The following is a 20,378-nucleotide window of genomic DNA, read 5'->3' as shown; positions in this document are numbered from 1 at the left end:
CCCCCTTGCCCGCATTTCTTCTTCAACCATCTTTAGCCAAGTCTTTCTCGGTCTTCCCCGTCTTCTACTTCCTTCTACATTCATTTCCATCACTCTTCTCAACCAGGCACTTTCATCCTTCCTCAACATATGACCAAACCATCTCAACCTGTTCCTCTTCACAACATCAATCACAGGCTCTATTCCCATCATCTTTAGCAATTCATCATTTGTCTTCCTCTCTCTCAACGATACTCCGCACATCCGTCGAACCATTCGCATTTCCACCCTTTCCAACCTTCGTTGCTGCTCTACGTTCATTACCCATGTCTCGCTCCCATAAATCATAACACTTCTCACACATGCAGCATACACCTTTCCCTTCAGCTTCAATGACACTCCCCTCATCATCAGCACGCCACTCAATTCCCGAAACTTCTTCCCTGCACATCTCACTCGAGCAACCGTTGCCGAGTCTGATCCACCTTCTCCATTCAGCATGTCTCCGAGGCAGCAAAATGTTTTCACACCTTCCAGCTTCACGCCGTCTCCAAGATCCAACTCAACATTTCCTCCATCTGCAGCTCCCTCTGTGCACACCTTACATTTGAATGTAGCTGCCACACTGGTTAATGACCCTCTCAGACCACCACATTTTTGATGAACCCAATCAGCGCACATTGTACACTGAATGGAGTTCACTCCGACACCCTTCCTACACACAGCACAGGGCCACTTCCCAGTTCTTTCCACCTCACCACATGCTTTACCACTTGCCATCACCTTCGTCTCTCCGATATTCACCTTCAGACCTTTTGTCTCCATACATTCCTTCCACGTGTTCATCTTTTCCTTCAGTCCATCCATACTTTCTGCAATCAACACCAGATCATCTGCATACAACAACTCCCACGGTAAACCCTCCTTTACATTCTGAGCCAGCACCTCCATCACAGCTACAAATAGTAGTGGACTTAGTACCGACCCCTGATGCACTCCCACCTTCACCTCAAACTCACCACTGTTCCCGTCCTTCGTCCTTACAGCTGTGCGCGCTCTTTTGTACATTTCCATCACTACTCTGATCAACCATTCCTTCACTCCTAACTTCCTCAATGCCCATGTCAATACTTTGCGTGGAACCCGATCGAATGCTTTCTCCAGATCAACAAACCCAAGAAACAACTTCTTCCTCTTCTCCATGTACTTCTCCTGCAACTGCCTCACAATGAAAAACGCGTCTGTCGTTCCTCTTCCTGGCATGAATCCAAAATGCATTTCGTCGATCTTCACTTTCTTCCTTATCCTCCTCTCCAACACCCTTTCCAATACCTTCATTCCATGCTCCAATAACTTTATCGCTCGGTACGAGCCACACTCCAGAGGGTCACCTTTCCCCTTGTATAGAGGGACGAGGGTACTCAGTTCCCAATCCACTGGAATGCGGCCTTCTTTCACCACCAGATTACAGATCTCTGTCATTCTCTTCACACCCCAACTTCCTGCTGCCTTCAACATATCTCCCACAACTCCCGTCGGCCCTCCCGCTTTTCTACCCTTCATTGCTTTTATCGCTTCCTCAACTTCCTTCTCAGTTATCTTCTCTGCCGGTCCTAAACCTGGGTTACTCTCTATGTTGCCATCCCATTCATTCTCTGTATTCAACAGCATTTCCATATATCTTTTCCATCTTCCTTTAATTCCATCTGGGTCGACAACGATTTGTCCCACTTCATCCTTCAAGCAACTCACCCCCATCACATCACACCTCTCTTTCGCTATCTGCTTTGCAATCCTGAATACTGCTTTCTGACCCTCTTCCGAATCCAAGCGTTCTCCGAACATTTTCCTACATGCCTCCTGCGCCTTTGCTAGCTCTTTCTTTGCAGCCTTCCTGGCTGCCTTATAACTTTCATGCTCTGCTGTTTCTGCTCCCGTACCCTTCGCCTTCTGCCACTCCTTGAACTTCTTCCTCTTCTCGTCAATCCTCTTTCCAACTTCATCATCCCACCACCATGTTTCCGAGTGCCTCGGTGGTCCTTTTGTCCATCCACATACCTCACCAACGGCTCCCAACAGACTAGCTTTCATTGACATCCAACCACTTTCAAGCTCAACCACATCATCCTCGACCCTACTCAGCCTCTCTTTTAATGCCTCCCTTACTGTCACCTCTTTCAACCTCCACACCTTCATTCTTGGTTGGTACTTCACCCGCCGAGCTCTCCTTGCACCTTTCACCCTTACGTCGCAGACAACCAAGTGGTGCTGGGAAACAGCCTCCTCCCCCGGGATCACCTTTGTGTCCCGGAGGTGCCCCCTATCTCGCCTACGCACCATCAGGTAGTCAACGGTTGTCGTCGACCCACCTGACGTGTATGTAACAAGCTTATTATCCTCTTTCTGGAACTGAGTATTACAAATCAACAAATCAGCTCCATCAGCAAACTCTAAAATCCTTTCACCTTCTCCATTTCTCACACCATATCCGTAACCCCCATGAACTCCGTCAAAACCATCCATACTCCTTCCCACATGTCCATTTAGGTCTACTCCTACCACAACAACTTCCTCATCTTTCACGTTTTCCATCAGCTTCTCTATCGCACACCAGAACTTGTCCTTCTCTTCATCACTTCGACCAACCTGCGGAGCATATCCCGAGATGATGTTCACCAAGAGCTTTCCAATCATCATTTTCACCATCATCAACCTGTCACTCACTCTAGTCAAACTCACCACACTGTCTACAAACTCCTCAGAAAACAGGACACCAACACCATTCACGCTCTCCAGGCACCCTTGCCACACAAACTTGTATTTCTGTCCCTGCCTACCCTTCACCATTCTCACACCACTTCCCTTCCATCTCGTCTCTTGCACACAACATATGTCCACTCTTCTTCTGACCAATACTTCCACCACTTCTCCTGATCTCCCTGTCATTGTCCCTACATTCCATGTCCCAAACCTCAGAAACCGAGCTCCACTTCGGGCTGTACCCTGCCCATATGTAGTTGTAATTGTCATGGTTCTCTTTTTGAGGCAATGTTTTTATGGTCGGATGCCCTTCCTGACGCCAACCCTCTTAGTCGCCTCTTCCGACACGCAGGGATACGGCGTACCTATTCTTATCCAGGGTACACACTGGGAAACGTTTAAAACATGGAAATTCTGGGGGGTGGGGGGGGGGGGCGTCAGCATCACGGCTGCGGTTTAAACATATTAAAATAAATATTTAAACAAAACCATGAAAAACAATCTGGGAAAAGTCTCTAAGTGAGAACGTGGATTTGAGAAAGCAGGAGCAGAGGTGAAAGAAAAACGAGATATAGGGGGCGGGGCACAAGTCCAGATGAGGAGGCCGCACGAGACACCAGGCCGCACGAGGCGCACGAGGCACGAACAAAGAAACGACTAATTACACACAAATTTGCAAAACTACAAAACCAAAACCAAATAGAAACACACAATCTATATATATATAAAACACTGTGTGTATGTGTGTGTGTGTGTGTGTGTGTGTGTGTGTGTGTGTGTGTGTGTGTGTGTGTTTGTGTAATGTTACTGATAGACTCCTAAACGGAGAGGCTTACGTGCTTGATATTTGACATAGACATGGCCATTGAGCGTGGGACGAATATGGCCGAACTCAAAATATTTGACGATCCATATTTTTTCTTCATATTTACCTCAGCGCATTTCAGCGAAGTACCCGCTAATCTCAGCCGGTTCCAGAGCAGCTCGCTGATTCAATCAGAGCGATCACGTGATGTTCCATTCCCGTCACCAGACTGATTCGCTCAGAGCGATCACGTGATGTTCCATCCCGTCACACGTCACTTCACCTTTTATGCGATCGTGTTTTGTATCGATTTTGTGCGATATGAATTAAATGTCTTTGAAACAGCTGTGAAACGTCTTTCCACAACCCTTCCGTAACCGATTGGAGCAGTTTCTTGCCGCACAAAACGAGATCCGCGAAGCGAGTTGGTCGAGTCGTGCTGACCAAGATGGCGACACGGCGGCTTCACTTTTCACGGAGTATGAGCGTTCTATATATTTTCAATTCAGTGCGCCCGTGATTTGTGGCATAGACATGACCATTGGGCCTTCACGGTGTAATTTGTGCGAGGCTTTTGTCCGAGTGAGCTTGAGTCGAGAGGGCGAATGTACGGGTTGGGAATGTATGGGTCTCCCTTCCCCCCGCCCGGCAACGCCGGTACTGGAGGACGTCACAGGATCGGTGAGTCTCCAAAATCCGCTTCGTGCTGTTGCGAATATGCAGGACTATGTCGCGATTGTTGTGCTGCTCTCCGACCATGAGAACTGCAACGTCATTGTTGACTGGCCCTCCCCTTCCCTCCCCCTTCGTCCTCCCCCTCCCTTCCCCCTCCACCCTCCCCCTCCCCTTCTCCCCTCCCCCTCCCCCCTCCCCTTCTCCCCTCCCCCTCCCCCCTCCCCCTCCCCTTCTCCCCTCCCCCCTCCCCCTCCCCTTCTCCCCTCCCCCTCCATTTCCCCCCTCCCCCTCCCTTTTCCCCCTCCCCCCTCCCTTCCCCCTCCACCCTACCCCCTCCCCTTCTCCCCTCCCCCTCCCCTTATCCACGCCCCCTCCCTTTTCCCCCTCCCCTCCCACACCCTTCTCCCCTCCCCCCCTCTTCTCCCCTCCCCCCCCGTTCCCCTCCCCCTCCCCTCCCCTCCCCCTCCCCTCCCCCGCCCAGCAATGCCGGGTACTTCTGCCGGGTCCCCCCCATTCCCCCTACCCCTCCCACCCCTCCCCCTCCCTCCTCCCCCCTCCCACCCCTCCCCCCTCCCCCCTCCCACCCCTCCCCCCTCCCCCCTCCCACCCCTCCCCCCTCCCTCCTCCCCCCTCCCACCCCTCCCCCTCCCCACCCCTCCCCCTCCCCATCCCCCCCTCTTCCCTCTCCCCTCCCCCCTCTCCTCCCCCCTCCCTCCTCCCCTCCCCCACCCCTCCCCCACCCCTCCCCCCTCCCCCCTCCCCCTTCCCCCCATCCCCCTCCCCCTCCCCCTCTCCCCCCTCCCACCTCCTCCCATCCCTCACCCTCCCCATCCCCTCCTCTTCTCCCCTCTCCCCCTCCCCTCCCCCCCCGTTCCCCTCCCCTCCCCTCCTCCCCGTTCCCCTCCCCTCCCCTCCCCCGCCCGGCAATGCCGGGTACTTCTGCTAGTAACACATACACAACAAAATACGCAGCGGAAATTTGACAAAGAAACGAACGGGAAAACACTCAAACTTTGATGCCGTGGAGAGATCGAAGCAAGCCCCGTCGCTCGAGGGACCGGAAGTCCGGAATTAAAGTTGATGAACGACGAAAATCCTTAGAACACACGGAACACTTGTGTGGCTTCTCTCCCGTGTGAATTCGTTTGTGTGTGTTTAAAGTTGATAACTGATTAAAAACCTGAGAACACACGGAACACTTGTAGGGTTTCTCTCCCGTGTGAATTAGTCTGTGTCTATTTAAGGCTGATGGACGACTAAAAACCTTAGAACACACGGAACACTTGTACGGCTTCCCCCGTTGGTTGTCATCTTCATTCGCGGGTTTCAGCAAGTGTACCGGGGTCCTCCCACAACTTGATGTATTCACCTCCATTTGATCCTTTTGACTTGATGCTGATAACCACAAAATCCTTACAACGCTTGTGCTGATTCTTCACCAATTTTGTCTCAATGTGGACGAGTGTGCAAAATCCTCATGACACAATGAGCAAGTGTTCAACTTCTGCCCAGTTTGTCCTTTGTGTTGTTGAAATAAAACTTCAAACACTTGAGACTGGGCTCAAGTGACTTGTTGACACCCTGGTCGATGGGTCTTTCACTTCGCAATCGCAGTCGATGTCTTCTTCCGCCTCCTCTGCTCTTTCCGTGCTTTGTGTCTCCCACGAGGTTTCTGTCGAGAGCGTATGGGTGGGTAAAGCACAGGCTGGGAGTGCATGCACAGCTCGTTTCAAATCCCCCCACAACATCTCGATGGGATTTAGATCCGGGCTTTGACTTGGGCATTCCAGAACCCTCCATTTCTTTCTTTTCAGCCATTCCTTGGTGGATTTACTGGTATGTTTAGGGTCATTGTCATGTTGCAAGGTCCACCTTCGGTTGAGCTTCAACTCTCTGACAGATGGCCTCGCATTATCCTCAAGCACCCTCTGGTACAATGAAGAATTCATAGTGGATTCTATGATGGTGAGCTGCCCAGGGCCTGATGCAGCAAAGCTGCCCCAAACCATAATATTTCCACCACCATGCTTTACAGTTGGTATCAGGTTCTTGTGGTCAAATGCTGTCTTTGGTTTTCGCCAAACATGTCTTCTGGTACTGTGGCCAAATAGCTCTACCTTTGACTCATCTGTCCAGAGCACATTGTTCCAGAAGTGCTGGTCTTTGCCTAGGTGTTCATTGGCAAACTTTAGTCTTGCCCTGTTGTTCTTTCTGGACAGCAAAGGTTTCCTCCTGGCACACCTCCCATGTAGATCAAATTTGTGCAGCCTCTTTCTAATGGTAGACTCGTGCACTTTGACATCAACAGTGGCAAGAGCTACCTGTAGGTCCCGTGATGACATTCTGGGGTTCTTAGAGACTTATTTCAGCATCTTGCGGTCTGCTCTCGGGCTGAACTTGCTGCGGCTGCCTGGCCTGAACAAGTTGGCAGTTGTTTGGAATCTTCTCCACTTGTAGATGATCTTCCGGACAGTCGAATGATTGATTTCAAATTGTTTGCAGATCTTTTTAAATCCCTTCCCAGACTCGTAGGCATCTATAACCTTCTTTCTGAAGGCCTCAGAGAGCTCTTTTGATCTCGGCATGGTGACGCCGCACACTTCAACAACAAAGAGCAAACCAAACTAAATGTCTGAGGTTTAAATAAGACAGGTTCCTCCAAGATCCTCTCTAACGATGTTCTAATCATTTGCACCTGAACTGGTGCACCTGATTCTAATTTTAGGTATTTGAAGTAGTGATAAATGTCGGGGTGTACTTACTTTTTCCACATGCGAAATTTGCATTTTTGTTCATTTGAATTATACAATGGACTACAAAATGTAAATGTTTCATGATATTTGTTATATTATATCACCTTTATCTATCAATATTGTTGAAATGAAGATCAAATAGCTGTATGTTGAAATATGGTGAAAAAGTCAAAACTTTACATGGGGTGTACTTACTTTTTCACGTGACTGTATATTTACAGACCAGGCACTTTACGAGACTTGACCCTTGCAAAGTCTTGGATCAATTTGGCGAAGTCAATCTCTCTGAGAATGTCACATTCAATACTCATCAAGGCCAGGTGACTGATCCTATCATGACACATTGTAGTACAGAGTCTGTTCTTGATGAACTTAATTTTACTGAATGAACGTTCTCCAGAACAGTTTGTGACCATGAGCACCAAGTACATCCGTAGCATTATCTAGACATTTGGAAATGTATCCGCAACTTTATTGTCCATCAACAGTTTGTAAAGGAAATGTTCTCTCTCTGTCTTATCATCTTCGTATTCCAGTAAATGAGTGAGGAAGGCTGCAAACTGCACAAGTTCAACAACAAGTGTTTGATCTAGATCATCCTTGTACTCTGCAACCAATTTTGCTGCAGCTGCTTCGATTTCATCACAGTCAAGTGATTCCAGTTTACGCAAGAAACCGAAAAGAGAACAGGTGATTTCATAGGCTTCCAATCGTTGCTCCAATGAACTCAGAAACTGATCAATTACTGGAAGAAAATTCTGAACTCGAAATTTTCAGACAGTGAGAGTGCAGCTTCTTCTGTTCGTCCATATGTGGAGGCCCCTTGGTTGTGGAGGCCCCTGGGCAACTGCCCATCTTGCCCATTCCTAAATCCGGCCCAGCCTGGACATCTTGTATGAATGCTTTCTGCACCCCTGGTCACTGTTCGTGGTGGCGCACCTCGGGAGGTCTCAATGCTTGAACCACCGATGCTTCAAAGTCTGTGATGAGGCGTGCCATTTCTGGACCACTGACCATACACCTTTGGAGAGCGGCAGGAGACTCAGTCAAGCCAACAGCTCCACCATCATCCTTCACCACAGCATTATTTTGTTAATGTGCCTGATCAAGTGCCATTTTCGAAAATGCATGGCTGGTCTTTTTGACTGTGAAGTGTCCCTTCATGAACTCATTATAGACCAGAGGATGTCGCTGAGGTAGAGCCAACATGTCACGGAGGTGAACTGGTATCCAACGTGGGTAGTTGAAGTGGTCGAAAGCAAAGAACCAGTGCACATTACTGCACAAGTTTTGTCAAAGACTGGAAATACAACTGGAAATCAGCACTCCAGATAGATCTTACAAACAGGAGGATGGTGAGCTGTAGCTGCAGCACCATATACCAAAATTTGAACGTAGGCTGACTTCGATATTGCCTTCGTTGATTTCTATGACCCCAAAAACCTATATATAGACACCAGAATTAAGATCCTAGGCCTCATGGTTGCTGAGTTATGTGGTATTTTAGTGTCATGTGGTGGCCATTTTGAAAGATGGCCGCCATAGCAATCACAGGCCAAAACTGGGATGGCACTATATCTAATTTTGTTTCTTATGGCCTACTGAATATGTGTACCAAGTTTGATGCTTTTATCAAAAAGTACACGATTCGTCTCTGTCTTGCACCTATCCGCTGGACTATATATAGTTTCGTCTCCATTAACCTTAGGAGCTTAGCGGGGAAGGCAACCATTATCAAGCTGCTTGTAGAGCGCTCACCAAGTGGTTTAAGCACTCCACCAAAGCAGTTGATAAGGAATGGCTGATCATGTGTTTGTAAGATATTGAGTTATAAGCAACATGTCACTGTGTCCTGCAGACAGAAAATAACTCCATTTGACGTCCCATAAAACTGCTTCTCTCAGCACCAACACCGGAGCGGATACATGTTTCAAAACCGCTATATATCCCCTCTAACGACCTATCTCTAACCGGGGATTCTCCTCCACAGGAGGGTGTGCTTCCTCTTCACATTCACACCCATTTCACAAAATGTCATACAATCCTCAAATACCCCATCACATTCACCTCATCACAACAACCATTCCCCCATTCCCCATTGATGAGTCGATCAGTTGGGCGAAGAGCTGGGAATACCGTGTGCCTAGTCGCCAAATTAGCAACCTGAGTAGGAGTCGCACCGGACCCAGGTACGTTTTCTGCTGGGCACTAACTCACAAACACAATCGGTTCTTTGTGGACATGTTCTGTTCCTAATGCATCCCCATGCATTCTGACAAAGTGTGATCAAAGACAACGTTTGTTGCCAAAGTGTGATCAAAGACATTGGTGGTTGTGGAGGAAACCCCCCTCCGCAACCCCCTTGGTGCAATGCATTCTGGGCTCACTAAAGTGCAACTCCTCTATGTCACTGCTCCATGTCTCTCTCCGTGTCTCTCTATCGTGGTTCATTGCCGCCCACCTTTTATCCTTTTAGGCTTCCCCCCACCCGGTGATGCCATTGGCCCCATCCAACATGACTGATATTAGCTTGCGAGCCCAGTTTGTCATGGGGCTTCATGCTATGACCTTTCCCATGGACAGGTAGTGCTGGTGGGGGTGTGCTTCGGCGTTTCCCTCCAAGACTAGTGCCCAAGGCCCAGTTTATCTTTACAAAGAAGGTATAGGACATATTACAGAGGGAGTAAACATTAAAAACGTTTCAGGGGAAAGCGGTTTTAGACATGCACCTGTGGGGAAGGCTGTCAGCGGCTTGTCATACGAATAACAACGCATTTCCTATCATATAGTTTTTTTAACCTAATGCTTACGCTAATCCATGCACTAAGGTAGATAACTATCATTATACCATGTAATATTAACCCCAAGAAGACATTTTCACAACAATATATGTATGTATGTATGTATGTAATTGAAATCTTCAATCATGCAAACTAGGGGGCAATTTTATTAAAGAAGCAATCTCGACCTGGTGCTGTTTGCAGGTGGGAATGTTGAGGAAAGAGCCTTTTACTGTCGTATCAGGTAAGGAGACCTTCAGGAGTTGTTTTAAATGTTTATTTTCCATGTGAGTTGGTGGTTCGGGAGGAATGCCGAATGTACACATTTTGCTTCAAGCTTTGATTATCCTGCTGCGGGTAAATGTTGATCGACGTGAGGCTGTGGTTGATTTCTGCAATATTGATGTCGTCTGGGGAAAATAACCAGAGAGATGATTGGAGAAACTTTTATCGATTGTGGTGGATCAATTGTATCTGTCCCCATCAATACGTTTTAAACTGCTTTGCCCTATGCTACTTTGATGTATGTTTTCATTTCATCCAGGGCTGGGTCAGGACGTGCGAGCGCCGTGCTGAGATGCCATGGAGGTGGTAGAGAGTGCAGCGGTACTAGTGCCGCTAGTGTCGTCGTCGGTGCAGCATGCGAGGATTCCAAAGGGGAGTGTGGGGGTGCCTCGGCACGGTGCGAGCATATGGGAGTGAGGTCACGTGATGCAGGGGCGGAGTGCAGAGGCGTTGGGCCACGCTTTCTGCCGATTCGTGTGCGGCCGTACCTTGTGCGTGTACAGGATGTAGATGGAAGTGTGGAGCCCGTGTGCCTGGCAGTGGGACAGCGCCTGCACTCAGCATTTACTGGTACATGATCACCATCTTCACTTTCACCTTTTGTATGGCCTTGCAGCTTTTATCTTTTAACCCCGCTCAACGCTGCTCTAACCTGACCACACACTACTCTAACACACTGTAACCCCACCAACGCTGTTACGCCTCCACTTTATTCCCACTTCCATTTGAACACCTGTCTCACTTACCTGCTCTATCGTGTACCAAGTCTGAGGTATCCTGCTGTAACACTACTACACCATGCCCTACCCCTGAATCAACCCCGGCTCCACAAGACCAGCCCTAGTCTCAGAGACATCCCCTGCTCCACCTTGCTATAATTCTGCTGTGCTCTGTTGTAACCCCATCACACCCTGCTTTACCACAGTTCGACCCCACACTTGTACCACAACCTGCTGTACACCACTCCAACTCCACAACACCCTGCCTTCCCTGGTTAAACCAAGCTCTCCCCACCTCGAACCGTCCCGTCAAATTGATTCATTATTTATTATTCCCTTCCTTCAGACTGAAGCACCAGTTGTTGTTGATTTCTCCACTTTATTGCTCATTTCTCTTTCCTTCCTTCCTATTCCTTATTCCAAATCCCACAGTACCTCGCCTACCCACCGAGAAAAGGGTGTTCATGACCACACATTCCCCGAGCTGCATCTTCATTGACGTCGATGATCGGTCAGGTTACTCTTTGTCTGTCTGTCTCTTTCTCTCTTTCTTTTTATACAAAGGTTAATGCAAATCTCCAAACTACAGACATAGAACAATTATAAATTTACACTACAATGTCTAATTGAGTGACCCTTGGACACAGCAGAGGTTGTGGACCCTCGGTTTCAGAGAGGTTCTGGGCTTGAAGGGTTCAAACCTTGGTGATAAAAAGAGCCTGGCTCGTGATCCTGAGGGCGAGGCTCGTTAAATTAGTCAATAAGTTACTAGATCAATTAATTCGTTTTGTTGTTATGGATTGGTACAAACACATGTTCCTTCATAATCACTTATACCCACTCAAGCTGTTATTACTTAAGGAATGAAGTAGTTTTAGCTTCATTCCGTTTTAGTACGGGCTTGATGGGACAACGGGCCTCCTCCTGCGTCCAGGTTCCTTGTGTATCCTTGTGTTGTGATGTGCACCTGTTGTGTTTGTATGTTGTCGTGTTAAAGACACACGACAATCACGTGTAGTGCTAAATGGATTGTTTGTGTCTCTTTTTCAATATTAATCGAGGCTTGTTGCCATATTATAATTTTAATAGTCAAACTGTCAGCAACAATAGCCCAATGAATGAATGATATTGAGTGCTTTTCACTCGTCAGGGATGTCGTCCGGGCGGGCGGGCATCCGGGCGTCCGTCAACTTTTGGTTTCCGTCAATTTCAAGGAGAACGGCTTGTCCGATTAAATCCATTTTTGCAGTGTGTGTTGGGGTTCAGTAGAGGAAGGTTCCTTTAGGAAATGGGCGCGCTGCGATTTTCAATATGGCCGCCACGGTAGCCATCTTGAAATAGGTTTCCATCAATTTTGAGCAGAACGGCTTGTCCGATTAAATCCGTGTTTGCAGCAGTGTGTGTTGGGGTTGGGTAGAGGAATGTGCCTTTCGAAAATGGGCTCGCTGCGATTTTCAATATGGCCGCCACGGCAGCCATCTTTAAAATTGGTTTCCATCAATTTCAAGGAGAACGGCTTGTCCGATTAAATCCATTTTTGCAGTGTGTGTTGGGGTTGAGTAGAGGAAGGTTCCTTTCTAAAATGGACGCGCTGCGATTTTCAATATGGCCACCACGGTAGCCATCTTGAAATTGGTTTCCGTCAATTTCGAGCAGAACGGCTTGTCCGATTAAATTCATTTTTGCAGGGTGTGTTGGGGTTGAGCAGAGGAAGGTTCCTTTCGAAAATGGGCGCGCTGCAATTTTCAATATGGCCGCCACGGTAGCCATCTTGAAATTGGTTTCCATCAATTTCGAGCAGAACGGCTTGTCCGATTAAATCCATGTTTGCAGGGTGTGTTGGGGTTGAGTAGAGGAAGGTCCCTTTCGAAAATGGGCGCGCTGCGATTTTCAATATGGCCGCCACGGTAGCCATCTTGAAATTGGTTTCCGTCAATTTCGAGCAGAATGACTTGTCCGATTAAATGTGGTGAGGAGCTCAGGTGTGCCAAGGAAGGACTTCACCTGACGGAGGATGCCCAGTCGGCGACTGGCTTTGGAGGCCAGATTTGAAATGTGGTTTTCCCAGGAAAGATCATGGCAGATAGTGAGACCCAAAAGCTTGCGTGACAGAACTTCTTCAAGATGATTGTTCAGAAAGTGGATGGGAGGGTTGTCCAGACAGTCTTTTCGGAGAGACAAAGTGAGAGTGAGACTGAGAGATTTGTTAGGATTGAAGGACATGTTCTCTCTTGTTTGACCAGTTTGTGATATTGTCTAGGTCTGCAGAGAGTGAAGAGGCTGCTGCCTGCCGATCTGAGGGTTGGGATATGGAGCGGCAGAGAGTGGAGTCATCAGCAAAGAGAAAGAGAGGATTTTCCAGAGAGTCGGAGAGATCATTAATAAAGACCAGAAAAAGCACAGGGCCCAGAACACTGCCTTGAGGAACTCCAATCTGAACAGGAATGGGAGATGAGAGAAACCCATTCAGGGCCACATGTTGACTGCGACCAGAAAGGAAGTCTGCAAGCCATGCATGGAGATTTCCATGGATACCATAAGAGGAGAGTTTGGTGAGCAGAGCAGGGTGCCAGACCGTATCAAAGGCACATGATATGTTAAGGGAGACGGCTCTGATTCCCTATTTGGCATTGAGGAACTCCATCCATTGTTGAGACAGCAGAAGAAGCATGTCCAGAGTAGAGTGACCTGGTCTGAAACCAAATTGATGATCAGAGATCAAGCCATTGGAAAAGAGGAAGGATTTGATGTCATAAGCGATGATTGATTCCATGACCTTGCTGATTATTAGGAGCATTAATCCGTCCTGGTGGTGCGGTTGCACATATTAAGTCTCGGGTGTCAATAATTTTGTCAATGCTATTTCTTTTTATTATCTGATTTAAAAGGATATATTAAGTTCTGAATTAAAAACAATGGTTCTGTAATATTAACAGTGAAATAAAGAAATGTGAAGACTAAATACTTTAGTCAATTTCAACTTATTTTTCGAGAAAATTTTGAGTTATTTGAAAAAAGTGCAAGGGTGCCAATATTTCTGGCTACGACTGTATATATATATATATATATATATATATATATATATATATATATATATATATATATATATATATATACATATATATATATACATATATATATATATATATATATATATATATATATATATATATACAGTCACGTGAAAAAGTAAGTACACCCCATGTAAAGTTTTGACTTTTTCAACATATTTCAACATACAGCTATTTCATCTTCATTTCAACAATATTGATAGATAAAGGTGATATAATATAACAAATATCATGAAACATTTACATTTTGTAGTCCATTGTATCATTTAAATAAACATAAATGCAAATTTCGTATGTGGAAAAAGTAAGTACACCCCGACATTTATCACTAATTCAAATATCTAAAATTAGAATCAGGTGCACCAGCTCAGGTGCAAATGATTAGAACATCGTTAGAGAGGATCTTGGAGGACCCTGTCTTATTTAAACCTCAGACATTTAGTTTGGTTTGCTCTTTGTTGTTGAAGTGTGCGGCGTCACCATGCCTAGATCAAAAGAGCTCTCTGAGGCCTTCAGAAAGAAGGTTATAGATGCCTACGAGTCTGGGAAGGGATTTAAAAAGATCTCCAAACAATTTGAAATCAATCATTCGACTGTCCGGAGGATCATCTACAAGTGGAGAAGATTCCAAACAACTGCCAACTTGTTCAGGCCAGGCCGACCCAGCAAGTTCAGCCCGAGAGCAGACCACTAGATGCTGAAAGAAGTCTCTAAGAACCCCAGGATGTCATCTCGGGACCTACAGGTAGCTCTTGCCACTGTTGATGTCAAAGTGCATGAGTCTACCATAAGAAAGAGGCTGCACAAATTTGATCTACATGGGAGGTGTGCCAGGAGGAAACCTTTGCTGTACAGAAAGAACATCAGGGCAAGACTAAAGTTTGTGAATGAACACCTCGGCAAAGACCAGCACTTCTGGAACAATGTGCTCTGGACAGATGAGTCAAAGGTAGAGCTATTTGGCCACAGTACCAGAAGACATGTTTGGCGAAAACCAAAAACAGCATTTGACCACAAGAACCTGATACCAAATGTAAAGCATGGTGGTGGAAATATTAAGGTTTGGGGCAGCTTTGCTGCATCAGGGCCTGGGCAGCTCACCATCATAGAATCCACTATGAATTCTTCATTGTACCAGAGGGTGCTTGAGGATAATGTGAGGCCATCTGTCAGAAAGTTGAAGCTCAACCGAAGGTGGACCTTGCAACATGACAATGACCCTAAACATACCAGTAAATCCACCAAGGAATGGCTGAAAAGAAAGAAATGGAGGGTTCTGGAATGGCCAAGTCAAAGCCCGGATCTAAATCCCATCTAGATGTTGTGGGGGGATTTGAAACGAGCTGTGCATGCAAGAAACCCCTCAAACATCGCACAGCTGAAAGAATTCTGCGTGGAGTGGGCAAAAATTTCTCCCAGTAGATGTCAGAGACTGGTAGACAGTTATAAGAAATGCCTACTTGAGGTTGTTCCTGCCAATGGGGGCAATACCTCCTATTAGAGCCAAGGGTGTACTTACTTTTTCCACATGTGAAATTTGCATTTATGTTTATTTAAATTATACAATGGACTACAAAATGTAAATGTTTCATGATATTTGTTATATTATATTGTGGTGCGGGAGCACACACGTTGTACAAAGGTAGGCCACAATGCTTTGGTTATTATCGAGCTCTTTATTCATTGCTCACTCATCCGCACTGACGTGCGCGCGGCAGTGAGCCCGCGTATATTTCTCCAGGCCACCCGCTGGTGCGTGGAATTATGTCTCTGCGCCAGCGAGCCGTCGTGTCCGCCACACGCGCCCCCCCCCCCCCCCCAGAATTCCCGCGCACCTGAATTGTCAGCTTGCGGGGCAACCGGATGACCCGGCCGAAGCGCCCACAGGTGGCTGGCGGCGTCTGGGATGCTGGGATGCCATCGGGGATGCCTCCGGCGGCATCTGGGATGGGTGCAGGACAGGGGGGTGGCGTGACGGCGGGGTTGGGCAGAGCCGGGGGTCTGCCCGCCGGGGGCCGGCCCCGACACGGGGGCAGAGCCGCTGGCGGAGGGTGGTCCAAGTCGAGGTGGGCCGGCTTGAGGCGGTCCACGGAGACGCGGTCCGGAGCACCGCCGATGTCCAGGGTGAAATGCTTCGCCCCGGTCTCCAGCACGCGGAAGGGCCCGTCGTACGGGGGCCGCAGCGGTGTCCGGTGGGCGTCGTGGCGGACGAAAACGTACTCCGCCGTGCGAAGCTCCGGGGCGACGTGCGTTGGCGGGCAACCGTGGAGCGCCGTCGGCACCGGGGCGAAACTCCGGGCGGTCTCCTGCAGGGCGGAGCGCTGCTGCGCCGCGGACCATGGTGCTGTGGAGTCGGGGAGGAACTCGCCCGGCACCCGCAGCGGTTGTCCGAAGACCAGCTCCGCCGCGGATGCGCGCAGGTCGTCCTTGGGCGCCGTCCTGAGGCCAAGCAGGACCCAGGGGAGCCTGTCGACCCAGCCGCCGTCGCGGAGGCTGGCCCGGAGCGTGGCCTTCATGGCGCGATGGAAACGCTCGCACAGGCCATTGGCCTGTGGGTGGTACGCCGTGGTGCGATGCAGCTGTACGCCGAGCCCCCGCGCCACCGCCCCCCAGAGCTCCGAGGTGAACTGGGGGCCGCGGTCGGACGAGATGTCCGAGGGGGCGCCGAAACGGGCAACCCAAGTGGCGATGAACACCTGCGCGACGTCCGCCGCCGCCGTTGCTGCCAAAGGCACGGCCTCCGGCCACCGGGTGGTGCGGTCCACCATGGTGAGGACGTGGGTGAAACCCCGCGAGGGGGGCAGAGGTCCCACCAAGTCCACGTGAACGTGGTCGAACCGACGTTCGGGCACCGTAAACGGGGCCAGCGGGGCCCGGTTGTGGCGGTGGACCTTCGCGTGCTGGCATGCGAGGCACGTCCTGGCCCAATCGCGGACGGCCTTCCGGAGGCCATGCCATACGAACTTGTCGGCGACCAGCTTTTGGGAGGCCTTCGTCCCCGGGTGAGACAGGCCGTGGATGGCATCAAAAACCCGGCGCACCAGCGGGCACGATGTGGTGAGGGCGGCCGAGGGAGACGTCGCACAACAGGGCCGCGCCCGCACCGTCGAACGGTACCTCGGCAACGCGGAGGCCTGTGACGGCGGTCCGAAAAGCCTGGACGGTGGGGTCGGCGGACTGGTCCGCCGCCATCCGGGCATAGTCGATCCCAAGGTGGACCGCGTGGGCGAGGGCCCGGGAAAGGCAATCCGCCATGGGTTGTCCTTCCCCGTGACGTGCCGGATGTCCATCGTGTACTCGGACACGGCCGAAAGGTGACGCTGCTGCCGGGCCGACCACGGCTCAGCGACCTTGGCCATCGCGAAAACCAGGGGCTTATGGTCGACGAAGGCCACGAACGGGAGGCCCTCGAGTAGCTGGCGGAAGTTCCGGACCGCCAGGTGGAGCCCGAGCAGCTCGCGGTTGAAGGTACTGTACCGCCGTTCGTGCGGGCGGAGCTGCCGGCTAAAGAACGCCAGCGGCTGCCAAGCCCCCTTCACCCATTGCTCGTGCACCGCGCCCACCGCGTAGTCCGACGCGTCGTTGGTGAGGGCGATCGGTGCATCGGGCGCCGGGTGCGCGAGCATGGTGGCGTTAGCCAAGGCGAGCTTCACGCCCGCGAACGCCGCGTCCATCGGCTCGGTCCAGGCAACGTCGCCTTTGCCCGGCTTCCACCGGAGGGCCTCGTGCAGGGGGCGCAGGAGCTGGGCAATGCGGGGCAGGAAACGGTGATAGAGGTTCACCATGCCCAGCAACTCCTGGAGCCCCTTGATGGTGTGGGGGCGCGGAAAACCCCTGACCGCCTCCACCTTGGCCGGCAAGGGGATGGCCCCGTGCCTGGTGACGCGGTGCCCCAAAAGGTCGATCTCGGTGACGCCGAACCGGCACTTGGCAGGGTTGACAATCAGGCCATGCCGGCCCAGGCGCTCGAAGAGCGTGCGGAGATGGCGGAGGTGCTCCTCACGGGACGCACTTGCGACGAGGATGTCGTCCAGGTAGACGTAAACAAAATCCAAGTCGCGCAAGACGCTGTCCATCCGCTGGAATGCCTGGGCCGCATTCTTCAACCCGAAGGGCATCCGCAGAAAATAGAAGAGGCCGAATGGTGTAATGACGGCCGTCTTCGGTATGTTCCCCGGCCTGATGGGGACCTGGTGGTATCCGCGGATGAGGTCCACCTTGGAGAGGAGGGACATGTTCGCCAACCGGGCGGAAAAGTCTTGGATGTGGGGGACCGGGTAGCGGTCGGGGGTGGTAGCATCGTTGAGGCGGCGGTAGTCGCCGCACGGCCGCCACCCGCCGCCGGGCTTGGGCATGATGTGCAGCGGCGATGCCCACGCGCTGTTGGAGCGCCGGACGATGCCCAGTCGCTCCAGCGTAGCGAACTCCTCCTGCGCCACGGCGAGCTTCGCCGGGTCGAGGCGGCGCGCCCGGGCGTAGACCGGTGGCCCGACGGTGGGGATGTGATGCTCCACCCCATGCTTGACGGCCACCGCCGAGAAGGTGGGCCGCGTGAGGGCCGGGAAACTGGTGAGGAGGCGGGTGAACTCGTCCGCTGCCGGAAGCGTGCAGACCAACCTTGCCGGAACCGAACAGCTCAGCAAGCCGCTTGGCGAACCGCTCGGTGAGCCGCCCAGGGAGCAGCTCAACGAACTGCTCAGCGTGCAAGCGAGCGAGCTGAAGGTTTCGGCCTGGACAAGGCGTCTGTGCCTCACGTCCACCAGCAGCCCATGCGCACAGAGGAAGTCCGCTCCGAGTAGGCCCATGGGGACACTAGTGGTAACGAACGACCACTGAAAGCGCTGCCCCCCGAACCGCAGTGAGAGGCAACACTTCCCGAACGTGCGGATGGGCGTGCCGTTGGCGGCAAGCAAAGCGGGGCCCTCGCCCGCAGCTTGCCGGTCGGACGCGGAAGCAGGGAGGACGCTCACCTGCGCTCCCGTGTCGCACAGGAAGCGATGACCCGAGGAGGTGTCTGTTATGAACAACAGGCTGCCAGTATGGCCGACGCTCATGGCAGGAAGTGAGCGCCGGCCTGATCGCTTCCCGACCTGCCAAAAGTACAAGGCGGGCGACAGGACCTGGCCTTGTGGCCGAACCTGGCATGGAAATGGCACCAGGTCTGGCCCGGTGGTGGTCGCCGCACCGGTTGCGACGACAGTGGTGGGCGGGGTGTGGCGGCGGCCACGCACGGATCCGCCGAACCTACGCCGTGCTCGGAAGGAACCGAACGCCATGCCACGCGACGATCCGCCAAACCTACGCCGTATTCGGGAGGATCCGAACGCCATGCCACGCGGCGATCCGCCAAACCTACGCCGTATTCGGGAGGATCCGAACGCCATGCCATGCGGCGATCCGCCAAACCTACGCCGTGCTCGGAAGGATCCGAACCACACACGCCTTGCGCGGCGCCAGGACCCACGACGGCCGCGCTATATGCCGGCCGCGCGTCGTGGGCTGCGAAGTACTTGTCCGCCTCCCTGGCCAGGGCCCGCGGTTCCGTAATGGTCGACCCGGCCAACGCGAGCCGTACCTGTACAGGCAGCGTGCGGAGGAAGAGAGCATGGAACAGGAAATCCGCGCGGCCGTCGCCGAGCAGGGATAGCATGTAATCCATGCGGGCGGACGGCGTGTGTCGCCGAGGGCGGGAAGGTGCAAAAGACGGTCGGCGCGGTCGGCCTCTGGGAGGCCAAACGTATCGAGGAGCAGCTGCTTGAGCGCCGCGTACTTGCCCTCATCCGGCGGGTGCCGGAGGAAGGACACGACGCGCGCGGCCGTGCCGGAGCCAAGGGCAGCGACCACGTAGAAGTACCTTGTGTCATCCGCCGTGACGCCCCGGAGCTGGAATTGGGCCTCGGCTTGAAGAGACAAGGTGTCGGCCTACGCTTCCCAGAACTCCGGTAGCTTGATCGCGTTGATGGTCATTGCACGTTCAGGGGTTCAACTACGGTTGAACCAGTCGGAGGTCACCAGTGTGGTGCGGGAGCACACACGTTGAACAAAGGTAGGCCACAACGCTTTGGTTATTATCGAGCTCTTTATTCATTGCTCACTCATCTGCACTGACGTGCGCGCGGCAGCGAGCCCGCGTATATTTCTCCAGGCCACGCCATACCTGGGGTGTGGCCGCCACCCGCTGGTGCGCGGAATTATGTCTCTGCACCAGCGAGCCGTCGTGTCCGCCACAATATCACCTTTATCTATCGATATTGTTGAAATGAAGATCAAATAGCTGTATGTTGAAATATGTTGAAAAAGTCAAAACTTTACATGGGGTGTACTTACTTTTTCACGTGACTGTGTGTGTGTGTGTGTGTGTGTGTGGTGTGTGTGTGTGTGTGTGTGTGTGTGTGTGTGTGTGTGTGTGTGTGTGTGTGTGTGTGGTGTGCGTGCGTGTTTGTATGTGTACGTGTGCTCGGATTGTCAAAAGTTTTATTTTCAATCTTTGATGTAATGTAAAATCATTGAGTATGACAAGTGGGTTGTGCAGGACTTGTGTTTGTGTGTGA

At 51.3% G+C, this 20,378-nt stretch overlaps 1 protein-coding gene across 6 annotated transcripts in view; it reads left to right on the top strand.

The window, feature by feature from the left end:
- LOC137421400 (period circadian protein homolog 2) overlaps positions 1-20,378 on the top strand; it is a 144,047-nt gene that overhangs the window by 36,375 nt on the left and 87,294 nt on the right. For all 6 annotated transcript variants that reach the window (XM_068107424.2, XM_068107425.2, XM_068107423.2 and 3 more), the window contains exons 7-9: positions 9,957-9,996; positions 10,297-10,607; positions 11,189-11,267. In XM_068107424.2, the coding sequence (XP_067963525.2) occupies positions 9,957-9,996; positions 10,297-10,607; positions 11,189-11,267 (430 nt within the window). The remainder of the gene's footprint in view (positions 1-9,956; positions 9,997-10,296; positions 10,608-11,188; positions 11,268-20,378) is intronic.

Source organism: Myxine glutinosa, chromosome 2 (assembly GCF_964187855.1).
Source record: "Myxine glutinosa chromosome 2, kmMyxGlut1.1, whole genome shotgun sequence".
NCBI lineage: Eukaryota > Metazoa > Chordata > Myxini > Myxiniformes > Myxinidae > Myxine > Myxine glutinosa.
This window is presented reverse-complemented; position numbering and strand designations above follow the sequence as displayed.